The sequence below is a fragment of the Babylonia areolata genome, chromosome 34 (genome assembly GCF_041734735.1).
Source record: "Babylonia areolata isolate BAREFJ2019XMU chromosome 34, ASM4173473v1, whole genome shotgun sequence".
NCBI classification, from domain to species: domain Eukaryota; kingdom Metazoa; phylum Mollusca; class Gastropoda; order Neogastropoda; family Buccinidae; genus Babylonia; species Babylonia areolata.
In genome coordinates this window covers 11130199-11152500 of record NC_134909.1, presented here as the reverse complement: position 1 = coordinate 11152500, position 22302 = coordinate 11130199, and the positions used below count along the sequence as shown (strand labels likewise).

The 22302-nt window shown below is 40.5% G+C and overlaps 1 protein-coding gene across 9 annotated transcripts in view; it reads right to left on the bottom strand.

Moving 5' to 3' along the window:
- The window catches only part of LOC143277456 (hypoxia up-regulated protein 1-like), a 64727-nt gene extending 43073 nt beyond the window's left edge, over nt 1-21654 (bottom strand). For all 9 annotated transcript variants that reach the window (XM_076582282.1, XM_076582280.1, XM_076582286.1 and 6 more), the window contains exons 1-13: nt 21543-21654; nt 19205-19282; nt 18419-18480; nt 17437-17468; nt 16432-16510; nt 14913-15073; nt 13857-13933; nt 12028-12156; nt 7945-8049; nt 5504-5576; nt 3633-3819; nt 2050-2184; nt 620-702 (exon numbers count right to left, since the gene is read on the bottom strand). In XM_076582282.1, coding sequence (XP_076438397.1) covers nt 620-702; nt 2050-2184; nt 3633-3819; nt 5504-5576; nt 7945-8049; nt 12028-12156; nt 13857-13933; nt 14913-15073; nt 16432-16510; nt 17437-17468; nt 18419-18480; nt 19205-19274 — 1193 coding nt within the window. In that variant the 5' untranslated portion in view covers nt 19275-19282; nt 21543-21654. The remainder of the gene's footprint in view (nt 1-619; nt 703-2049; nt 2185-3632; nt 3820-5503; nt 5577-7944; nt 8050-12027; nt 12157-13856; nt 13934-14912; nt 15074-16431; nt 16511-17436; nt 17469-18418; nt 18481-19204; nt 19283-21542) is intronic.
- Nucleotides 21655-22302: the final 648 nt, after the last annotated feature.

Here is a 22302-nt window from a genome sequence, read left to right as displayed (position 1 = left end):
ATAATAATATTGCTAATGATAATGTTTGTGATAATAATAGTAGTAGTAGTTTTAATAGTAATACTAATGATGATGATGATTACTGACATAACAATAACAATAATAATATCAATTATTATTATTGTTGTTATCATTACAGTAGTAGCAGGTGTAGGAGGAGGAGCAGGAGTCAGAGTAGTATTAGTAGTAGTAGTAGTAGTAACAACAATGATAACAATATCAATAATAATAACAAAAACATTACCACTACTACTGCTACTATCGATAGGAAAAACAAATAAAACTACACGCAGGAAAAAAAATACAAAAAAATGGGTGGTGCTGTAGCGTAGCGACGTGCTCTCCCCGAATTTCACACAGAGAAATCTGATGTGATAAAAAGAAATACAAATACAAATACGAATACTTCTAATAATAGAAACAGTGATAGCATTCCCTATAATATGGAGACAAACACACAGAAGCACCAGCACTCGCCATACCTCCTAAAATCAGGACAACACATGGGGAGGGACAAAACAAGTCCTCTGCACCAACAAATCAAATCAACCAACCAACCAACCTATGAACCAACCAACAAACTTGCACCAATGAACAGAGGGACAGCAGCGCCACCTACTTCCCGCTGTGCTCCAACAGAAGCTCCTGGACTCGGGGAAGGCGGCTTCCTCCCCCCATCAGGATGATCTCGCTGATCTCCGGCTGTTGACATCACACCACAACTTTACCATAAAAAGCAATACAGGACAAGACAAGGCATTACCATACAACACAATGCAATTTTAATACAAGACATTACATTACTATACAATATGATGCAATGCAACACAATGCAGTACAGTACAATGCACTGCCATACAATGCAATATAATACAAGACGATACATTACCATACAACACAATGCAAGACATTACCATACAGTACAGTATATTATCATACAATGTGATGCATTGTAATACATTTCCATGCAATACAATGCAAAACAACGCATTACCATACAATACAATGCAATATAATACAAGACATTATATTACCATGCAATATAAAGCAATGCAATACAACACAGAACAATACATTACCATACAACAGAATACAATGCAAGACGATACATTACCATACAATGTGATGCAATGCAATACATTACCATATGATATAATACAATGCATTATCATACAATAAGATGCAATGTAATACATTACCATGCAATACAACAGAAAACAACGCATCACCATACTATACAATGCAATGTAATGCAAGAGATCACAATACCATGAAATAAAATGCAATGCGATACAAATGCATTACAATACATTACCATACATTAGAACACAAAGCAAAACAATATATTACTATACAATGTGATGCAATGCAATGCAATACGTTACCATACAACATGATATAATACAATACAATGTGAAGAAATGCAATACATTACCATACAACATAATACAATACATTACTATACAATGCAATGCAATACATTACCACACAATGCGACGCAACGCAATACATTACCATATAATACAATATTACATAAGACAAGACAATGCATTACCATCCAATGCAATGCAATACAATGCATTACCACACACACACAAAAAAAAACATCTTTACTCATCCATCTGGAAATATAAGTTAAGTCACCTATGGTGGCAGAAGAGTTAACTGATACTGATCCATCTGGAAATTTAAGTTAACTTAAGTCACCTATGGCGGCCGAAGAGTTAACCAATACTGTTCCACCTGAAAATTTAAGTTAACTTAAGTCACCTATGGCCGCTGAAGAGTTAACCTGTACTGATCCATCTGAAAATTTAAGTTAACTGAAGTCACCTATGGCGGCCGAAGAGTTAACTGATACTGTTCCATCTGGAAATTTAAGTTAAGTCACCTATGGCAGCCGAAGAGTTAACCAATACTGTTCCACCTGAAAATTTAAGTTAACTTAAGTCACCTATGGCCGCTGAAGAGTTAACCTGTACTGATCCATCTGAAAATTTAAGTTAACTTAAGTTACCTACGGCCGCCGAAGAGTTAACTTGTACTGACCATGGTGATCTCAGAGGTCTTGAGGGCATCCTCCACAGGCTTGGTGACTCTCTCCAGCAGGTCCTTGATCAGGTTCAGGTACTCCTCACGGGTCACCTTGGCCGAAAAGTCCTCCCCTTCCAGTAGACCTTCCACCTGTTCCCCACGCACGAAAAAAACAACACAAAGAGGATTTGATACCTGACAGTACTGCTTGCACCCTGGCCGACATTATGTGTTGTATGATGTGTGTTTCTGTCACATGCTGAAATAAGGCAAAACGATAGCATGCATTCTGCTTTCCTCCCATTGTTCAAACTTGGATTTGAATGACTGACAAAAAAAACAAACAAAAAAAAAAAGGCACAGTAATCCCTCCCCATCACATGGGCTTTTCAACTAACGACTGAAGACTACTAGTATCTGTCTCTTCATAATCCACAAAAAAATTTTTGAAACACACTTTTGTATTCAAAATTATATCAACTTACAACCTCTGTGAATGAGGATGTTGCGAAATAATTTGTCATTTATCAGTATAAGGCGTTTCAGATTTGATCTACCAGCTGTAGGTAAAATGTGCTGTTGTAATTTTGCTGTTTAATTCAGTGTTGCATTTGTTGTAATCCCACCATCCCTTGATGAAGAACTAAGGCCTATAATGAATAAAATGTTTATTTGTTTTGTTTTTTGTTTGTTTTTTTTTGGCTCCCCCATCACCAGTGGCATTACTCCCACGCCACTCATTCCAAGTCCCCCATACACAGCCACACCAAGGTTCATCTGTTGAAGTCACAGTGCCGGCAGTCCACAGGTAACCATTGTTGCCAGGAGGCCACACACCAGAGGAGACCCTGCACTGTTACTGAGTCACTTCGGTGGTATTTGGTAGTGCTGTTCTGATTTAACGTACTTAGGATACCACCTACAAAGCACCCTCTGATGACAATAATGGTTTAATCGCAAAACCAGACTGAGTGAGCGTCTCCTCCAGAGAGGAGACTGCCACTACTTCCCTTCAGCAGCAGGCCCCCATGAATCCGCCAACACAAAAGACCGTGACAAGACTTACCCCAAGCGCAGAAGTGGAGGGGTATCAAAACTGAGGTCACCATGAGTACACCAGATTAAAAGCCACATAATTTGGGGCTTATTTTTTCATATTGATGATGAAGGAGGATGACGATGATGATGATGATGATGACGATGCTGCTATGAAGGTCCATTTAGGTTTGGGACTATGTGACAAGGTTGTATTCAATGCTTCCTGTCATGATGATATCTTGGCGTCATCCAGGCCCGAGAAATACAGACTCTTGCAGTGTTGGTCAGGAAATTAAAGCAACACACCCAAAGACGCATCCGTGAAGTGGATGACACTCAACTGTGTGGTTCCAGTCTTCCCATTTAAGCCCATACCACACTCAACTCCGGGTTGGAGCCAGCCACAGGCTGAATAAACCCACTTCTGCTGGGATTCAAACCTGCCGTCAGTCCATGACGCTAACCACTTCGCCATGGTGGGTGGTAAATGTTTATTTGTTCGTTCTCTCCCCCCTCTCCCCACTCTTTGTGAGTTTCCAAGTTCGCGAGCCCTCGCTCACCTGCGCTTTGTGGTCGACGTTGGCACTCAGCACTTTCTTGACGCGCTCCGCCTCCTTTAGCAGTTTGGCCATGGCCCGCGGGCTGTCCTCCACCTTGACCGGCCGCTTCTTCTGGCCGTTGAACACCTGGGCCAGGTGGTCCCGCAGCCTCAGGGTCATCTCCAGGCCTCCCAGGGTGCGGTCATACCTTGACACACACAGCACAGCGCACTTTTACAATGCATCCCTACACCTTTTTGTACCTTGCAACACAGCACAGTACATCTTTTCAACGCATCTCCACATCTTTCTTTTGTACTTTCAACACAGCACAGCGCATCTTTACAATGCATCTCTACATCTTTCTTTTGTACCTTACAACACAGCACACAGCACGTCTTTACAATGCATCTCTATATCTGACGGGGCACAATGTTTGATAGATCAGTCACGTTCGACTATAACCATCAGAAAAGCTGAGAAGGAGGTAACTACTGTCCTGACTATCTGGACTAGAATATGATTGCAGTGGAGAGTGTCTTGCCCAAGTTAAATAACCCAACTCTCTCAGCCAAGAGAGTTTTAGGACAGTCAGCGCTGGGATGGTATTCAAGACAAAAATCAGTTTGCTTGAAGGCAAGTTACCGTTCTCATGGCAGGGTCCCGCGGGTACAGTTTACCTTGAAGGCCAAGTTTTTTTTCTAATTCAAGACACACCAAGTGCACTCAGGCAACTAACCAAACTATATAATTAGAAATCCCGGGGATTCCCTTCTGCTCATGCTCTTTTACTTCGCACCGCACCAGAGTGTGAAAAAAAAAAGTTTCAGTGGCAAAGCATTGATGAGAGTCAGCAACTTGTCAAATCTGGGGGCCACTTTTACATTCTGGCGCACTGTCCTCCCTGCTTTCCAGCTAAATGCAAAAATACAATAAAATAAAACAACAGAATTCAGATTAAAATATTTCTCTGGAATGAAAAAATTTTCGATGATCTGCAAATTGCAGGCATTCCATCATTAATCGTCTGCAAGTGCACTCACTTCACAGCTAAATATATAATTCATAGGGAATAGAATGATGTCTGCCCGTCTCAATACGTCAGTTTTGACTGCCAAGCAAACAAAGGATAAGATCAAACTATCAGGGACAGTGTTCAAGACATGGTCTCTCCACAAAATGCCTATTTTCTCTCAACAAAACCAATGCAATATAAGGATTTGCCATATTCACCTCTGCTTCGTAGGCAGTCACCCTTGGCCAATAGTACGGGTAAATTGCCTTCGGTTTTGTAGACCCGTGGGTAGGCTCTTATGTTCCTGACTACTGAATATAGCTAACCCCCGGGCAGTTTGTCTTGCCTCAGGCAGATAACCCGCAGGTACACATCTACTTGCAGGCATGACGGTCTCTTGAATACTGACCCTGTTTTCATAATTTTCTTTCTCTTCCTGCATCACCTATTCTTCTTTCGTTTTCATGTTCCACTATACAGGTGAAAAACTTACCCGACCCTGTCTTCAAATGGACAACGCCATAATTTTCTTCCTCTTCCTACATCTCCTATCTTTCTTTTATTTCCAAGTTTCACCACACAGGTGAAAAACTTACCCAACCCTGTCTTCATTTGGACAACGCCATAATTTTCTTGCTCTTCCTACCGTCTCCTATCTTTCTTTTGTTTTCATGTTCCATCATGCGGATGAAAAACTTACCCAACCCCATCTACATAAACATAATGCCATAATTTTCCTCTTCCTACACCTATTCTTCTTTCGTTTCCAAGTTCCACCACACAGGTGAAAAATTTCCCCGACCACAATTTTCTACTTCTTCCCGCATCTCCTAACTTTCTTTTGTTTCCAAGTCCTACCAGGCAGGTGAAAACTTACCCGACCCCCTTGACAGTCAGCTGTGGGTTGCTGTCCACCCTGGTGCCCTCCTTGGTCTTCACCACCTGGTAACCTGCACACAGTTACACAACACACCTGAACTCACTCTGTACTGCCAGTTTGCTCCCCTGATTTTCCCCACCAAAGGCCTATTTGTAAGGGTTAGTAAAAAACAACAACAATACAATCACACACACACACACAAAACCCAACCAATGTCAGAAGTTTTTTAATTGAAAATTTCCTGACTGATAAGTCACACAACTGGTCTGCACATAGTTACACAACACACCCGAACTCACTTTGTACTAGCAGCCAGTGTGCTCCCCTGATTTTCCCCACCGATGGCCTATTTGTAAGTCAATAAAAAAATAAAATAAAATAAAATAATTAAAAAAAGAACGCGCAACACAATCACACACACAAAAAATGTCAGAAGTTATGAACTGAAAATTTCCAAACTGATCAGTCACACGATCAGTTAGTTGGGGACAAAATATAAAATGTCCTCCCTTCTCATGCTATCTTCCAGTGAGATGATGAAAATAACCATAATTTTGGTTTGAAATTTGCACACACTGATGACTTGTAAACGAATCCAGGTAAGCACAAAGAGTTTCTAAACAGTTTGAATGCAGAAAGTTATGAAGCCCCCAATCAGACGCCTTCATCTGAAACAGTTGTCTGCTCCGTGACTGGAAAGAAACTGGGTCAGTCACCACTGTTGACACTCGCTGTTCACGCAAACCAGTCACCTCCAAAATTACTCTCCTGCTCGTGAGCACAGCAACACACTCAGCATTTATTGGTTGCAGTGGAGAGTGGAAAGGTCAGTTAAGATATTTTTGGCTTATAACGTCCTTATGCAAATTAAGTGCCACTCCAAAAATTCAAAACATTACAAAGCCCCAATCAGACACCTCTGTCTGAAACAGTTGTAAACAGTAGGGACTTGATCAGGGCCCATCGTCTGAAGAGAGTTAACCTGGATGACAGGACACAAGATGGTTTAATAAAATCTGCAACACTGCAGCATTCCTTTGTCCAGATTTTTGTGGTGATGATTAGAGGAATGCTTTTTTGTGATCTGTCTACTGTTTGGAGACAGACTTAAGTTTCTGATTTATCATATGGAAAGCTCTCGCGTTCTGTCGGTCATTTAGAGAGAGAGAGAGAAAGAACTAAGTTTTTAATACATCACAAAGAATGCTTTCGCGTTCTGTCATTTGGAAAGCAGAATGTGTTCTGTTAGAGAGAGTTAAGTTTCTAATACATCATACAGAATGCTTTAGTGTTCTGTCTATCATTTGGAAAGCAAAATGTGTTCTGTCATTTGGAGAGAAGAGTTAAGTCTCTGATACATCGCTAGTGTTGTGTTTGTCATTCGAAGACAGAAAATTAAGTTTCAGATACACTGCTTCATATCTAAAGGGGATGGAAACATCGCTATTGTTCTGTTTGTCATCCGGAAACAGAAATTAGATAGTAGTTTGCACAGGACAGGAATGTCAGACCCCTGCCGGAGTCTGCACTAGTTGGGTCACGGTTAAGTATGTGTAATTAAATTAAGTTTCTGATACACTGTATCATCATATCTAAAGGTGATGCAAATATGTTTTAATTTTTGATTGTTTATTTTTTGTTTTTGAGGGGCGGGTTTGCTCTCACATTGTTGTCCTTACTGGAACAAGTTGACAGAGTGGTCAGTCCAGAATTTCCTTTTTCTTTTAACTGTGGATAAGAACTGGACAGTAACACTGTGAAAATTGTCTTCAGACAAAAACTTAGCAACACAGAATACGCAAAATGCCATTTTCACTAATCCAGAGAGACCCCCCAAAAGAAAATCATATTTTTTTTTGTTTTGTTTTTTTTTTATAATGTCTCTGCTGCACTGCTGACAAAAGACATCCTTTCTCCAACCTCATGCCCCACCCCCACCCCCCCCAACTCCCCATTCCCTTCCTCCTCCACACACACACATACACAACTACTCATATTATCGCATCTACCATTCTCAACAGGTAATTCCTGACTGCTACACACAATACAAGGCTTACATCAGAGACTGACATAAGCTTACAGTTGCTTAAATAGCAAAGTGAGAGCTGCATGATCACTGGTTCTCCTCTGCAATCAGAATTCAGTTACAGATTAGTCTTTAACGAAGGAAGATGGCACTGGCTCTTAGTGCTGCAGCCTTGGGGGGCTAGCTCACCTTTGGGGATCATCCCAGCACTGACAGTCCTAAAGACCTTTCAGCCGAGAAAGTTGGGGATTTAACTTGGGCAAGACACTCTCCGCTACAATCAAATTCGAGCCCCGACAGCTGGGACAGCAGCTGCCTCCTCCTGCTGTTCTGATGGTCATAGACAGACATTAACTGACATAGACGGACATATGACTGACTGTCATACATACAGCTGAACAGAAATACTCACTGACGACTGTTGCCACAGTGCTGGTGGCCCCCATGTCGTAGAACATGTAGTACTGGGCCGTGGTGTTGAAGTTCTTTCGGCGGAACACACCGTAGTTCAGAGCCACTGCACACATCACAAAACAGCAACACCCCTGTCATAGCACTGTGACCACATAGCAATTTTTCTTTTAGTGGTTTTGTTGTTGTTGTTTCGTTTTGTTCACACAATAAAATCATAACACTCCACTGACTTTTAAAAGTTTTCAGTCCTTTCCCATCAGTTTTCAACAATGATTTCTGCAGATGCGAGTTTGACAAATCTGAGCCATTATTTATACTCTTTTCTGCATCTCAACTTTTTTTTTTTCTTTTTTTCTTAAATACCCATTCAACCATAGGGAGTTTAAAACCTTGGCAAGCTTCCCTTTCATAATGATGCTGAAAAATGCAGAAAATATTTATTAAAATAGACCCCACCCCCCTCCAAATTGACACAGCTGGAAATACTACTGAAATTAAGTTTCCTTCTGACTGCTCTTCATGCATACATATGTGGGAATGTGGAAACCGTTTCAATGAAATGGACTTTGACACCTGGAGCAGTGCTGGGGTGCTAATTTCAATGAGATAAAATAATAATAATAAAAACAATAATAATAATGATAATAACAAAAATGTACATTTATATAGCGCCCTTTCTCTCGAAGAGCTCAGGGTGCCTTACATGAAAGAAAAAATTACAAATAACATAAATAAAACTGAAGTGATCCGCAGCAGAGTCCATCTAACTCTAGGAATTCTCACACAAAACACACTGCAAAGCAAAAATGATGCAGGACTAACTTTTCTGACAGGTATTGAGGTATGATTTCCACATTTCACACTTTCATTCGTATCAGTATGACTTCTCAAGGCCTGACTAAGCGCGTTGGGTTACGCTGCTGGTCAGGCATCTGCTTGGCAGATGTGGTGTAGCGTATATGGATTTGTCCGAACGAGTGACGCCTCCTTGAGCTACTGAAACTGAACTGAAACTCAGTATGACTTCACTTCCAAGTGAGGGTTATAAACCAGACAAAAAAAAACCAACCCCCAAAAAAAAACACTTATAAATGAGAATGGTTAAAACAAAAATATACATGCAGAGATGCCTATAACTGTCAAGTGTTTCTAGGAACAGTCAGGAAAACTGGTAGGAACATTCTGAGTTCGGCAGGAACACTTGGATGCCAAGCCACATCAGCAAACGGACACAGACACTGTTTGACCGAGACGCAACTTGATTCAGCCACATTCTGTCTTGTTCAGGCAAAAGCCGATTGGTCCACTCAATGCTGTTTCAGTGTAAACACTCACGCGATTAGATGAGCATCATCACATGAGACCAAGGTTAGTAGTAACTGCCCTGGCCTCGTGGTCGACAAGTCTAGAGCGTCTGGGTAATGTTACGATAGGAACGCATGTGACCATGCTATGTCGTTGAAAATGAACTTGTCACAACAATTTTGACATTGGCGTAACATTAGAATAAACTGCAATCGAGCATAACAAAATATGGCGAAATCGCAACAGCTGGCATCTCTGTACATGACAATGGATAAAAGAATCCATGCCTTTCTGTACCATGGTAAACTGATTGAACAGCACCGAACATGAAAAACAAGATCCCATTTATCAGTAATATCAAGAAAGATGAATGAAAAAAAAAAATCTTTAATGATAATAGAAAAATAAAAAAATAATTATTATTAAAATCTTCACTGAAGTCTGGTTTATTATCACAAATAACATTTCCAAGCCAAAGATATATTACATTGAAAAGAAAATAACTGTTATATAATATGATTCATATAAGTCACAACATTCAAGTGTAAACATGAACAGATTAAGTTCAATAAGACAAAAAAACAAATATGGACAAACTGAGATGGTGGGCAAGTCTGCCCACAAGACTTCAGTGACAATGTCCCATGGAACAAATTGGGACAGCAGTCATGTCTGCCCACAAGACTTCAGTGACAATGTCCCAAGGAACACATTGGAACAGTAGTCACGTCTGCCCACAAGACTTCAGTGACAATGTCCCAGGGTACAAATTGGGACAGCAGTCAAGTCTGCCCACAAGACTTCAGTGACAATGTCCCATGGAACAAATTGGGACAGCAGTCATGTCTGCCCACAAGACTTCAGTGACAATGTCCCAAGGAACAAATTAGAACAGTAGTCATGTCTGCCCACAAGACCAGTGACAATGTCTCAGGGAACAAATTGGGACAGCAGTCAAGTCTGCCCACAAGACTTCAGTGACAATGTCCCATGGAACAAATTGGGACAGCAGCCATGTCTGCCCACAAGACTTCAGTGACAATGTCCCAAGGAACAAATTAGAACAGTAGTCATGTCTGCCCACAAGACTTCAGTGACAATGTCTAAGGGAACAAATTGGGACAGCAGTCAAGTCTGCCCACAAGACTTCAGTGACAATGTCCCATGGAACAAATTGGGACAGCAGTCATGTCTGCCCACAAGACTTCAGTGACAATGTCCCAAGGAACAAATTGGAACAGTAGTCATGTCTGCCCACAAGACTTCAGTGACAATGTCTCAGGGAACAAATTGGGACAGCAGTCAAGTCTGCCCACAAGACTTCAGTGACAATGTCCCATGGAACAAAGTGGAACAGATTGGGACAGCAGTCATGTCTGCCCACAAGACTTCAGCGACAATGTCCCAAGGAGTTTCAGTTTCAGTTTCTGTAGCTCAAGGAGGCATCACTGCGTTCGGACAAATCCATATACGCTACACCACATCTGCCAAGCAGATGCCTGACCAGCAGCGTAACCCAACGTGCTTAGTGAGGCCTTGAGAAAAAAAAAAGGGTGAATAAATAATAGATAAATACATAAAAAAAGAGCTACTACTACTAATAATAATATGTATAAGGCGCAAATTGGGACAATTAGTCATGTCTGCCCACAAGACCTCAGTGACAATGTCCTGGGGAACAAATTGGGACAGTAGTCACGTCTGGCAACAAGACTTCAGTGACAAGTTTCAGTGACAATATCCCATGGAACAAATACTGACAAACTGGGATGGTAGGCATGTCTGCCCACAAGACTTTAGTGATAATGTCCAAGGGAACAAATTGGGACAGACTTCAGTGACAATGTCCTGGGGAACAAATTGGGACAGTAGTCACGTCTGGCAACAAGACTTCAGTGACAAAATTCAGTGACAATATCCCATGGAACAAATTCTGACAAACTGGGATGGTAGGCATGTCTGCCCACAAGACTTTAGTGATAATGTCCAAGGGAACAAATTGGGACAGACTTCAGTGACAATGTCCCATGGAGCAAATTGGGAAGGCATTCATGTCCACCCAAGAGACTTAAGAGACAATGTCTCAGGGAACAAATTGGGACAGTAGTCATGTCTGCACACAAGACTTCAGTAACAATGTCCCAGGGAACAAATTGGGACAGTAGTCATGTCTGCCCACAAGACTTCAGTAACAATGTCCCAGGTAACAAATTGGGACAGTAGTCATGTCTGCACACAAGACTTCAGTAACAATGTCCCAGGGAACAAATTGGGACAGTAGTCATGTCTGCCCACAAGACTTCAGTAACAATGTCCCAGGTAACAAATTGGGACAGTAGTCATGTCTGCCCACAAGACTTCAGTAACAATGTCCCTGGGAACAAATTGGGACAGCAGTCATGTCTGCCCACAAGACTTCAGTAACAATGTCCCTGGGAACAAATTGGGTGGGTAGCCATGTCTGGTCACAAGACTTTAGTCACAAATTTCAATGACAATGTCCTATGGAACAAATACTGACAAACTGGGACGGTAGGCATGTCTGCCCACAAGACTTCAGTGACAATGTCCCAGGTAACAAACTGGGACAGACTTTAGCAACAATGTCTCATGGAACAAATTGGGAAGGCATTCATGTCCACCCAAAAGACTTCAGTGACAATGTCCCCTACCCAGAACCCTCCCCCCCGTACTCAACCCCCCACCCCACCCTAGTAAAACTCCTAAAACCCACGCCTGTCCCCTCAACCCCAACCACCCCCACCCGCACACTCACCAGCGGCGTTATCATTCATCAGCTGCAGAACGTTGATGCCGACCAGCTCTGCGGCCGTGATGACAGCGCGTCTCTCCGCCTGGCTGTAGTAAGGGGGCACCGTGATCACCGCATCTTTGATCGTTTGTTCTGACCATGAAACAAAAGCACCAATTTTATCATTAGTGTTGCTTACTAGCCCAGCACATCAAGCTACCCACCCCCACACGTAGGGCTATATCAGGCCTGAAAAACAAAAAAAATTAATGAATAACTATTATAAAATAATAAAATTTTTAAAAAAACACACACACAAAAAAAAACCCCAAACTTCGCAAAAAAACAGGGGGCAATAGGTGAAAGAAATTAGGCACAAGTCCGGTATTAATCCTACATTCAAACATATGACCTGCTTCTGACGCTGACCATGCCATCAAATTTTCAACAGGAAAAATCAACAACAACAAAAAAAACATGAATAAAACAACAACAAAAAACAGCACCTGAACGTAAACATAATATACAAACGTATGCACAGTTACAGGCATTAAAAAAAAAAAAAGTCAATAGGCTATACTGAAACAAACATAAGAGGAAAAGAAATAATAGACAACAGAGTAAGTGTAAGGGAGGAAAGACAAGACAAAATAATAAAGCTACAAAAACACCTGGAAATACTGTGCGATTTTGTTGTGAATCACTGCATGAATAACTTCAAAGAGTTCTGCAATTTCTTTTTGAACAAGGCAGGCTGTATTAAGTTACAAGTCAAATGTTGTGACACGCTTGTAATGGGATAATTATTACGAAGTAAACCTGTCAAATACAGCTTTTGGGATGCAGATGAATATCTTGCATTCCTTATCAAAAATGATTCATGGAAGCTTAGTTCATTGATATCATATTCTCGGAAGCAATGAATGAAGTTGGTCTTAATGGTTGACAAGCAACAATGCTGAATATTTCATGTTTCCAATGGAGCAAAGGGCTTTCGCAAGCCAATAATCAACTTGTATCACACAAATTACCTAAACAAGAGACCAGTATTTTCCCTGACAGTTCATTTCTTCTTAATCTTCCTTGGTTATACATCAAATTGAGGATACATTTCATGTCAAAATTCGGACATGAAACTCTTCTCAAACGTCTGACTAAAATTAGCAGTAACTGATAGCACAGAAATAAGTGCTCCATAATACAAATGTGATCGGAACTGAATGTGACATTAAGTAGATATGATAATTTGATTTTTTTTTAAATGGTTGGCAATGGACACCAATTTGTAGGTCAGTATTTGGTGCTTACTATGATCTGACCACTCATCATCCCATGTATACACTCTTCCATTTATGAAGATATGCCAGCATGAATGCAAGACGGGAGCAACAGATGAGTGGTTAAAGATTTGGACTTTCAATCTGAGGGTACCGTGTTTGAATCTCGGTAACTATGTCTGATGGGTAAAGGGTGGAGATTTTTTCGATCTCACAGGTCAACATATGCGCAGACCTGCTTGTACCTGAACCCCCTTCATGTGTATATGCAAGCAGAAGATCAAATACGCATGTCAAAGACTCTGTAATCCTAGTCATTGTTTGGTGGTCTATGGAAACAAGAACATACCCAGCATGCACACCCCCAAAAACGGAGTGTCGTTGCCTACATGGCGGGGTAAAAACGGTCATACACGTGAAACCCCACTTGAGTACATACAAGTGAACGTGGGAGTTGCAGCCCACAAACAATGAAAAAGAAGAAGAATGCTAACACACATGACACAGACACACACATACACACACGCATGCACAAACACAAATACACACACAGAGTGACAATAACAGCAGACATACCAGCAAAGTCTTGTGCGTATTCTCTGGCCTTTTCCAGCATCATGCCCAGCAGTTCCTCAGTGCTGTACAGCGTCCCACTGTCACAACACATGGTGTGCAATGACACACTGATTTTGTGCATCAATGGACAATAATAAGAACAAGTACAACACTACTACTACGACTACAAACTAAGAGCGATAACAACAACAAATAATAATAATGGGTGCAGTGGTCAAATGGTGAGAGTGCTGGAATTTCTTGCACAAGTTTTCCCCCAAGCTTGATCCCCATGGCACCTGGTGGGTTATGGGTGGAGGTTTTTTTCTGTCTAAAAAAGTCAATGCATTTGCTGACCTGCTAGTGCCTGAACCCCCTTCGCATGCATATGCACACAGAAGATCAAATACGCACTGTAAAGACCCTGAAATCCATGTCATTGGGTTATGGAAACAAGAACATAACCAGCATGTAAAACCTCCAAAAAGAGAGTATGGCTGCCTACACGGCGGGGTAAATAAAAGAAACGGTCATACACATAAAATGTTACATGTCTGTGTGAGTGTGTGTGTGCATGACTGAAACCTGACTGAACAGCACAAGAAACAAATGAGTGCCTAAAGGCAGCTGTCAGTCGGCTCTACCCAGGTAAGCAGCCTGTTGTGCAAATGATTCCATGTTCGTAAAGCACGCGAATCTTCGTCTCTGACCAAGAAAAGGTGCTATATAAGTATCCATATCATCATCACCATCATCAACATAAGAAGGAGAATAAATGCGGACTAACGCTCACTCCTGCCAGACAATGAGCTTATGGCATTTACAAAAAAACATTCTACACAAACATACATGCACACACTCACACACACACACACACACACGCATTCAGTTCCAAGTACGACATACCATAAACAAACAAAAAAAGCAAGCGCACACAAAAACATGCATTACGTACGCACACGCAAACACACATACAGCAATATCAACAAATACAACTTCTGAAGAACACCCTTTTTTTTTTCAAGAAACTCAAATAAAAAGAATAATAAAATAAAAATAGATATCAGCGATACGTACTCGCTTTCCTTGAACAGTACAGTCCCTCTCTCCTCATCCTTGACCATGGAGTCCTTGTAGTATGTGAAGCGCTGGCGAAACTGCTCCACCACTGGGTCATCATAGCTACGCCCAATGATGTGGGTCAAGAACCAGAAAGCCTTGGACGGGAATCGCACCCCCTGCCAAACGAATATAACAGCAACCTCGACATCATTTTCAAAGGAAATCACACTGCCTGCCAACAAATACCACAGCAAACTCAACATCACTTTCTAAGGACATTGCACTGCCTACCGAATGAATACCACATCAAACTCAACATTATTTTCAAAGAAATAGAGGTAATCTTACTGACCTACTGCCGAACGAATACAACAAACTCGACATCATTTTCTAAGGAAATCACACTGCCTGATAAACAAATACAACAGCAAACTCAGCATCATTTTCAAAGGAAATTGCACTGCCTGCCAAATGAATCTCAACATCATTTTCAAAGGAAATTGCAACCCCTGCCAAATGAATACAACAGCAATCTCAACATCATTTTCTAAGGAAATAGCAACTCCTGCCAAACGAATACAACAGCAAACTCAACATCTTTTTCAAAGGAAATCACACTGCCTGTCGAAAGAATACAACAGCAAACTCAACATTATTTTCTAAAGAAATCGAGGAAATTGCACCCTCTGTCGAACGAATACAACAAACTCGACATCATTTTCTGAGGAAATCACACTGCCTTAACAAATACAACAGCAAACTCAACATCATTTTCAAAGGAAATTGCACTGCCTGCCAAATGAATACAACAGCAATCTTAACATCATTTTCTAGAGAAATCACACTCACTGCCAAATAAATAAAAAAACAAACTCGAGGCGAAGGAAATCACACTGCCTGCCAAATAAATACAAATGCAAACTCTACATCTTTTTCTAAGGAAATTGTACTGCCTGGCAAATATATACAATGGCAAACTCAACATCTTTTTCACACAGCCTACCAAATAAATACAACAGTAAACTACAGAGTGGAGCAATGGCCTAGTGATGATGTGTCTGCCTTGAAAGCGAGAGAATATGAGTGTACATGATCAAATCCTACACTTCCCAGAATTTTCTCCCCCTCCACTAGACACTGAGTGGTAGACTGAACTCAAGTCATTCAGAAACGACAAACCAAGGTCCCGTTTATAGCATGCACTTAGCACAGGTAAAAGAACCCACAGCAAGATTTTGCTGTAAAATCTACTCTAAATTCTAATGCACATATGCGTGCGTGTGTTCAATATTGAAGCCTGACTGGATGACACAGGAAACAAACGATGAACGCCTAAAGGCAACTCTCAGATGGCTTTACCCAGGAATGCAGCTGGTTGTGCAAATGACTGCGTTTGCAAAGTGCTTAAAGGATAGGTACTACATAAGTATCCCTATCAATCAATCATATGAGTATCCATATCAATCAATCAATCATATCAAACTCAAGATCTTATTTTTAGGTAACTGGCAAATTTATCCATCAGCTCCCATACCGTATTGTAAGCATCATTCGCAAAGTGTCTTTCTCCATCTCTGAAGGCAACGATGGATCGTGTTTTTCTTGAGGATTCTCTGGAAAACGAACAGAAAAGTAACATGGTCACATTCAACGCTACTTCACTGAAAGGCAATCAAAATGACATGTAGAAAACAAATAAGATATGTATGTGTGTGTGTGTGCATGCATGTGTGCATGCATGTGTGCATACCGTGCACGTATTTGTGCATCTGTGCATGTACATGTGCATGTGTGTGTGCACAAGTTTGTGTGCACATGCATGCGCACGTTTATATCATATCATATATCCATCCTATCATGATCATGTATATATTTCACCCAAACCTCTTCCTTCTCTTTCTCTGTCTCTCTTCCTTACTCTGTTCTTTTCTATTATTGTGGAAGAAAAAAAAAACAAAGAAAGACTTCAGAAACTGATAGTTGACACTAAGGCTTCCAGTCAAAACTGACAAACTTTCTCTTTTAGCAGGAATAACTTTGGTTTTGTTTCTGTTATGCTTTGCTTTCTTTTGTTTTTTCTCCAATTGTTGCACCCTACTTTTATGATTTATGGGAACACAAAGTGAATACCCCATGTCTGCCGGAGAAAAAAAACAGTAGAAAGTGGTGTTTCTAGTCATAAATCAATATCAAAACAGTAGAAAGTGGTGTTTCTAGTCATAAATCAATATCAAGAACGATAAGCTAAAAGCTGAAAAAAATGATCTTCAGCCTTCTATTACCTAAACACATTTCTCTTCTTTTGATGACGTCATCAGTGACATCAGTATGGACTTAAGCGCTACATCCTAAGGCAGTCAAGGGGATTTTAAAAAAACACTTAGGAATGGTACAGCCAATTTGATTCTGCTCAAAATTACAAACACACACACACATGTACACTCACGTGTACACACAAGACAGCAAACCCACACCACAAGCAACCCCACCCCCACCAAATGCAAAAGACAGATACACAAACACTAAAGACATAACTCACTTATTCAAAACAATTTCCATGGGAACGCCAGGCTGAAACAGACACAAGCGAAACCATTGTGAATGAAAGAATAACAGAAGCCATGTCTGCAATCACGCTGGGAGTTTACAGAGTGACAGAAATTCAGAACTTGGTCTCTGAGACTGTGTGTGGAGCAGTGGCCTAATGCTAATGCATCCGACTATGAGGCCAGTGTGCACAGGTTGGAGTCCCAAGATTTTTACTCCCTCCTCCTCTAGACCTTGAGTGGTGGTCTGGGTGCTATTCATTCAGAACTTGAGGTCCAGTGTGCAGCATGACATTTTGCGCATGTAAAAGAACCCATGGCGACAAAAGGATTGTCACTGGCAAAATTCTGGAGGAAAATCCACTCTGATGATGAGTCACACGTGCTGACAGAAAAAAATGGAGGAAAAAAAAGGGTGACACTGCATTGTCATAATGCCCTTACCCTAATTTCACATGATATGGATATATGTTGTTACCAAAAGTAATACAAAAAACATACAATACAATGAAAGAAAGGGGTGGTAGGGAGGAGAGGCTAGGGGACAAAATATAATTTAAAAAATAAAAATGAAAATAAAAATCGTTTTTGCTGTTGTTATCATCATAACCATCATCGCCAGTATCAGTATTATGGTGACGCATTGTCAAATTTAAAACATCAATTTTAAAAAAATCAATATTGTTGTTACTGTCCTATTATAACCATCATAATCATCAATATCATTAAGATTATGATTCTTATCATAATGATGATCATTTAAAACTTGTCAAGTCCATTAAATTTCTGTATAGAGAATACCAAACTAAGACTGTAAGAGACTAGTATGAATCTACTTTTCATCAAATTCATTTTCATTTCATGTTACCACTGCACTCTTTAAATAGAATACCATTGATTGTGGCTGTTTTAACTCTTTTTATTCACATTCTGACAGAACAAGACAGGCATTTAAACATCAGCATAACTTGTTACCTTGACAATAGCAATTTTCATAAACTCTCCCCCCAGGTCAATAGACATGACAGCAAGCCGACCTGAATGAATAAAAACATATAAAACAAACATATATAAACACATAAAACAAATCTATAACTGAAATGAAACAAAACACAAAAAATGTCCACTTTTGCAATTATGCCAGATTGACAGGACAGTAGAGTCCTGTATGTAGTGATGAATGTTCAATATCTTTACAATTACAGCTTTCAGAAACTAAATAATTATTGTACACAGAAAAAAGTGTGTGTGTTATGTGTTTGTATGTGCACGTGTGTGTGTGTGTGTGTGTGTGTGTGTGTGTGTGTGTGTGCATGTACATTCATATGGTGCTCACAGGTGAACTGACGTATGTGTGTATGTGTGCATGGAAGAGAATGCATCAATGTTTCATTCTGTGATCTTCTGCACAACACACTTGCTTTTGTTGGTGTGCACGTACATGTGATTTTGTGTACCTCTGTGCATGCATGTGTGTGCGTGTGTGCACATGTGCATACGCAGATGAACACGTGTATGTGTGTCTGCGAGTGTGTGTGTGTGTCACCGTGTGTGTGTGTCACCGTGTGTGTGTGTGTGTGTGTGTGTGTGTGTGTGTGTGTGAGTAAGAGTGCCATGTGTGTGTGTGTGTGTGTGTGTGTGTGCATGCCTCACTGCATGGGTAAGCGAATAAAAGAAATTCATATACATGCACTGGTGAATATAAATTTGTACAGACAGACAGTGCAATAGATATATAGATGGGATTTCCAAAACACTTACCCAAGGCAGGCAGACATAATGCAAGTAGGGTGAAGCAAAACAATGCCCTGGGTGGTCCGAACCAGTGCATGGTGAGATCTGCAAGAGACATTCAATGTCAGTTCAGTTCCAGTTTCAAGGAAATGCCAGAACATGCTGTAGATCAATAAACCCTAAACCACATCAGCAATTTAAAAAAAAAAAAATAAAAAAAAAAAAGATTTTGCATTTTTTAAAACCCAGATGCATGACCTTCTCATAAAGGTAAACTCAATGTGTTGATCATGCCTTGAGAGCCTATCCTAGAACACACTCAATGACTCAGAGAATCTGTTTCCTCTTAGTAGTTCTAAGAAGTACAATAATGATACATTTATGAAGTTCTCCAGACAAATAATGTATTCTGACCTTTCAGGAGAGATCTACAGTCTGATTGTATCAAACTCAAGCATTGGGAATAAAGTACTCAACCAATGAAAAGGGTTGGGTGTGTGTGTGTGTGTGTGTGTGTGTGTGTGTGTGTGTGTGTGTGTGTGTGTTTTCATTTTTTGTTGTTGTTTTTTTGTTGTTGTTGTTGTTTGCTTTTTGTTTTTGTCGTTGTTGTTTTATTTATTTGTTTGTTTGTTTTTGTTGTTGTTCTCTGAAACATCCACTTTTAATTCTTAATTCATTTTTTTCATTGTCATTTTAAAACTGCCACTGTTTAAAATGTATCCGCACTGGCATTCCCCAATTTACTCAGTACTGCCAGTTAGCTCCCCTGACTTTCCCCACAGATGATCCATTTCTATGGGAAAGAAATAAAATTGCCAAAAACAAAAGTTAGAATTTATGAACTGAAAACTTCCAAACTGACCAGCAACATAATGAGTTCGTTGCATACAAAATATAAGACTTTATCCCTTCTTATGCAATCATACAGTGAGATGACGAAAGTATCCTATTTTCTTTGTTCAAAAATTGCACACAATGATGGACTTGAAAATGAATCTATGACAGCACAAAGAGTTTGAAACAGATCAAATTCAGAACGTTGTATAGCCACAATAGGGCCCCTTGGTCTAATTCTGTTGTCTGCCTTGTGACCATGACGAAACTGGGCCAGACGCCATTGTTGATAATGATATGCACTGTTCACGTGAACCAATCACCACGAAAATAACTCTCCTACTCACGAGCACAGCAACACACACTGCATTTATTGGACAATGTGGATAGTGGAAAGGTCAGTTAAATATTATCCGCTTATAATGTCATTATGCAAATTAGGTGCCACTCCAAAACTTCAAAACCATATAATTATCAGGCCCCGATCGGGGTCGTCGGTCTGAAACAGTTGTAAACAGTATAGGGCCTTCATCGGGGCCCTTCGCCCAGAGGGAGTTAAACAAATGCAATGTTCACCACAAATGACTATTTCAGCAAAACAGGTTCATTTGTGTACAAAAAACATACCCAGTGTGGGCATTAAATCAAAATATATCATAAGGCATTGTCTGTTACCTTGTCAGACTTCTTTCCCCATATGATGAAATAAATTCTACCAAATGGGGAACACTTGCTCTACAATATACTGAAAATTTAATCTCCCCAAATACAATCAGTTTGGATTTCTTAATATATCTTTTCCATGTGTGTGTGAGTGTGTGATTGTGTGTGTGTCACTCTGTGTGTGTGTGTGTGTGTGTGTGTGTGTGTTTGTGTGTCACTGTGTGTGTGTGTGTGTGTGTGTGTGTGTGTGTGTGTGTGTCACTGTGTGTGTGTGTGTGTGTATATATATATATATACATGTGTTTGTGTTAGCGTGAACATGTTCATGCCTGTGTGTGTGTGTGTGTGTGTGTGTGTATGTCTGTGTGTGTGTGACTGTATACAAGCACATGATCATTAATTTTGTGTGGTGTTGTTGGGTGAGGGATGAGCGCGACAAGAATAATTCTCTATTTTATCCCATGAAAAATGAAGTACGAAAAAGAAAGTCTTTAATATTACGATTAAAATCAAGAATATATGTTCTTAATCTACAATGTGTAAATACTAATTAATTTTGTACAATCACAACTGAAGTATTAAGACAACATATAAGTAACAGCAGCTCAAGGAGGTGTCACTACGTTCGGTTCAATCCATAGGCGCAACATCACATCTGCCAAGCAGATGCCTCACCAAACGCGATTTGTCAGGCCTTGAGAAAAAAAGGGGGAAAAAAGAGTGCATAACAAAGCAGAACACTCCAAAAGCAGACAGACCTGAGAGCGTGACACCCACGTGCAGACGACAAAATCACCATATGAAATCGTCAAAAAGTTTTGAATGACTGTGTAAGTATTGAAGCTGCTAACAACGAAAAAGTAGTTACCTTTGATTCTTTATTCTGCCAGGAAGTCGTCTTCTTTTCAAAACTGTTAAATGACTGATCAGAACAAAACTGAGACGTGTTTTCCGCACCGGCAGCTGTAAGAAGTCGCGACCGTGGCGCTCGCTGATTGGACAATTTATAAACTTCCGTGACCTCTTGAATCTTAGCTACACGTACACTTCCGGTCGAGAAAAATCTCACGCAACAGCGAAAAAAAACCCCCACACACACACTAAAGTCTGCGCTCGTCTTCATTTATCCGTGTCGACTAACAAGAATTCAAAGCAAACAAACTTCTGTACTATGTCCGCTTGTCTAGACGCCTATTGTCAACACTTTTATACATCAAAGGAATCGCGTCATACAAGCCCTAAACAGTTTTACACAGAACACAACCAAAGCCAATGTCATCTCTTAACGGGTACCCATGCATCAATCACCACATCCTGAACACACAAAACTGTTACCTCTCGAACAAACAGCTCAAACTTCTTTGCGTATGAACGTGGGTGTGCCGGAGAAATATCCCAAATGCGGGGTGAGAACTGATCGATTCAGTTAGGTCACACATAACTGCACGCGCGCGCACGCACGCACGCACACATACACACACACACGCACACACACACACACACACACTTTGCAGCGTATAGCTTTGCATGTACGTTGATTTTCATGTCATCATATCTTATGCTTTCCCTAATATCCAAAGCCCCCCACGCACATCCCCCCACCCCCCCTTTTTTTTGGGGGGGGGGGG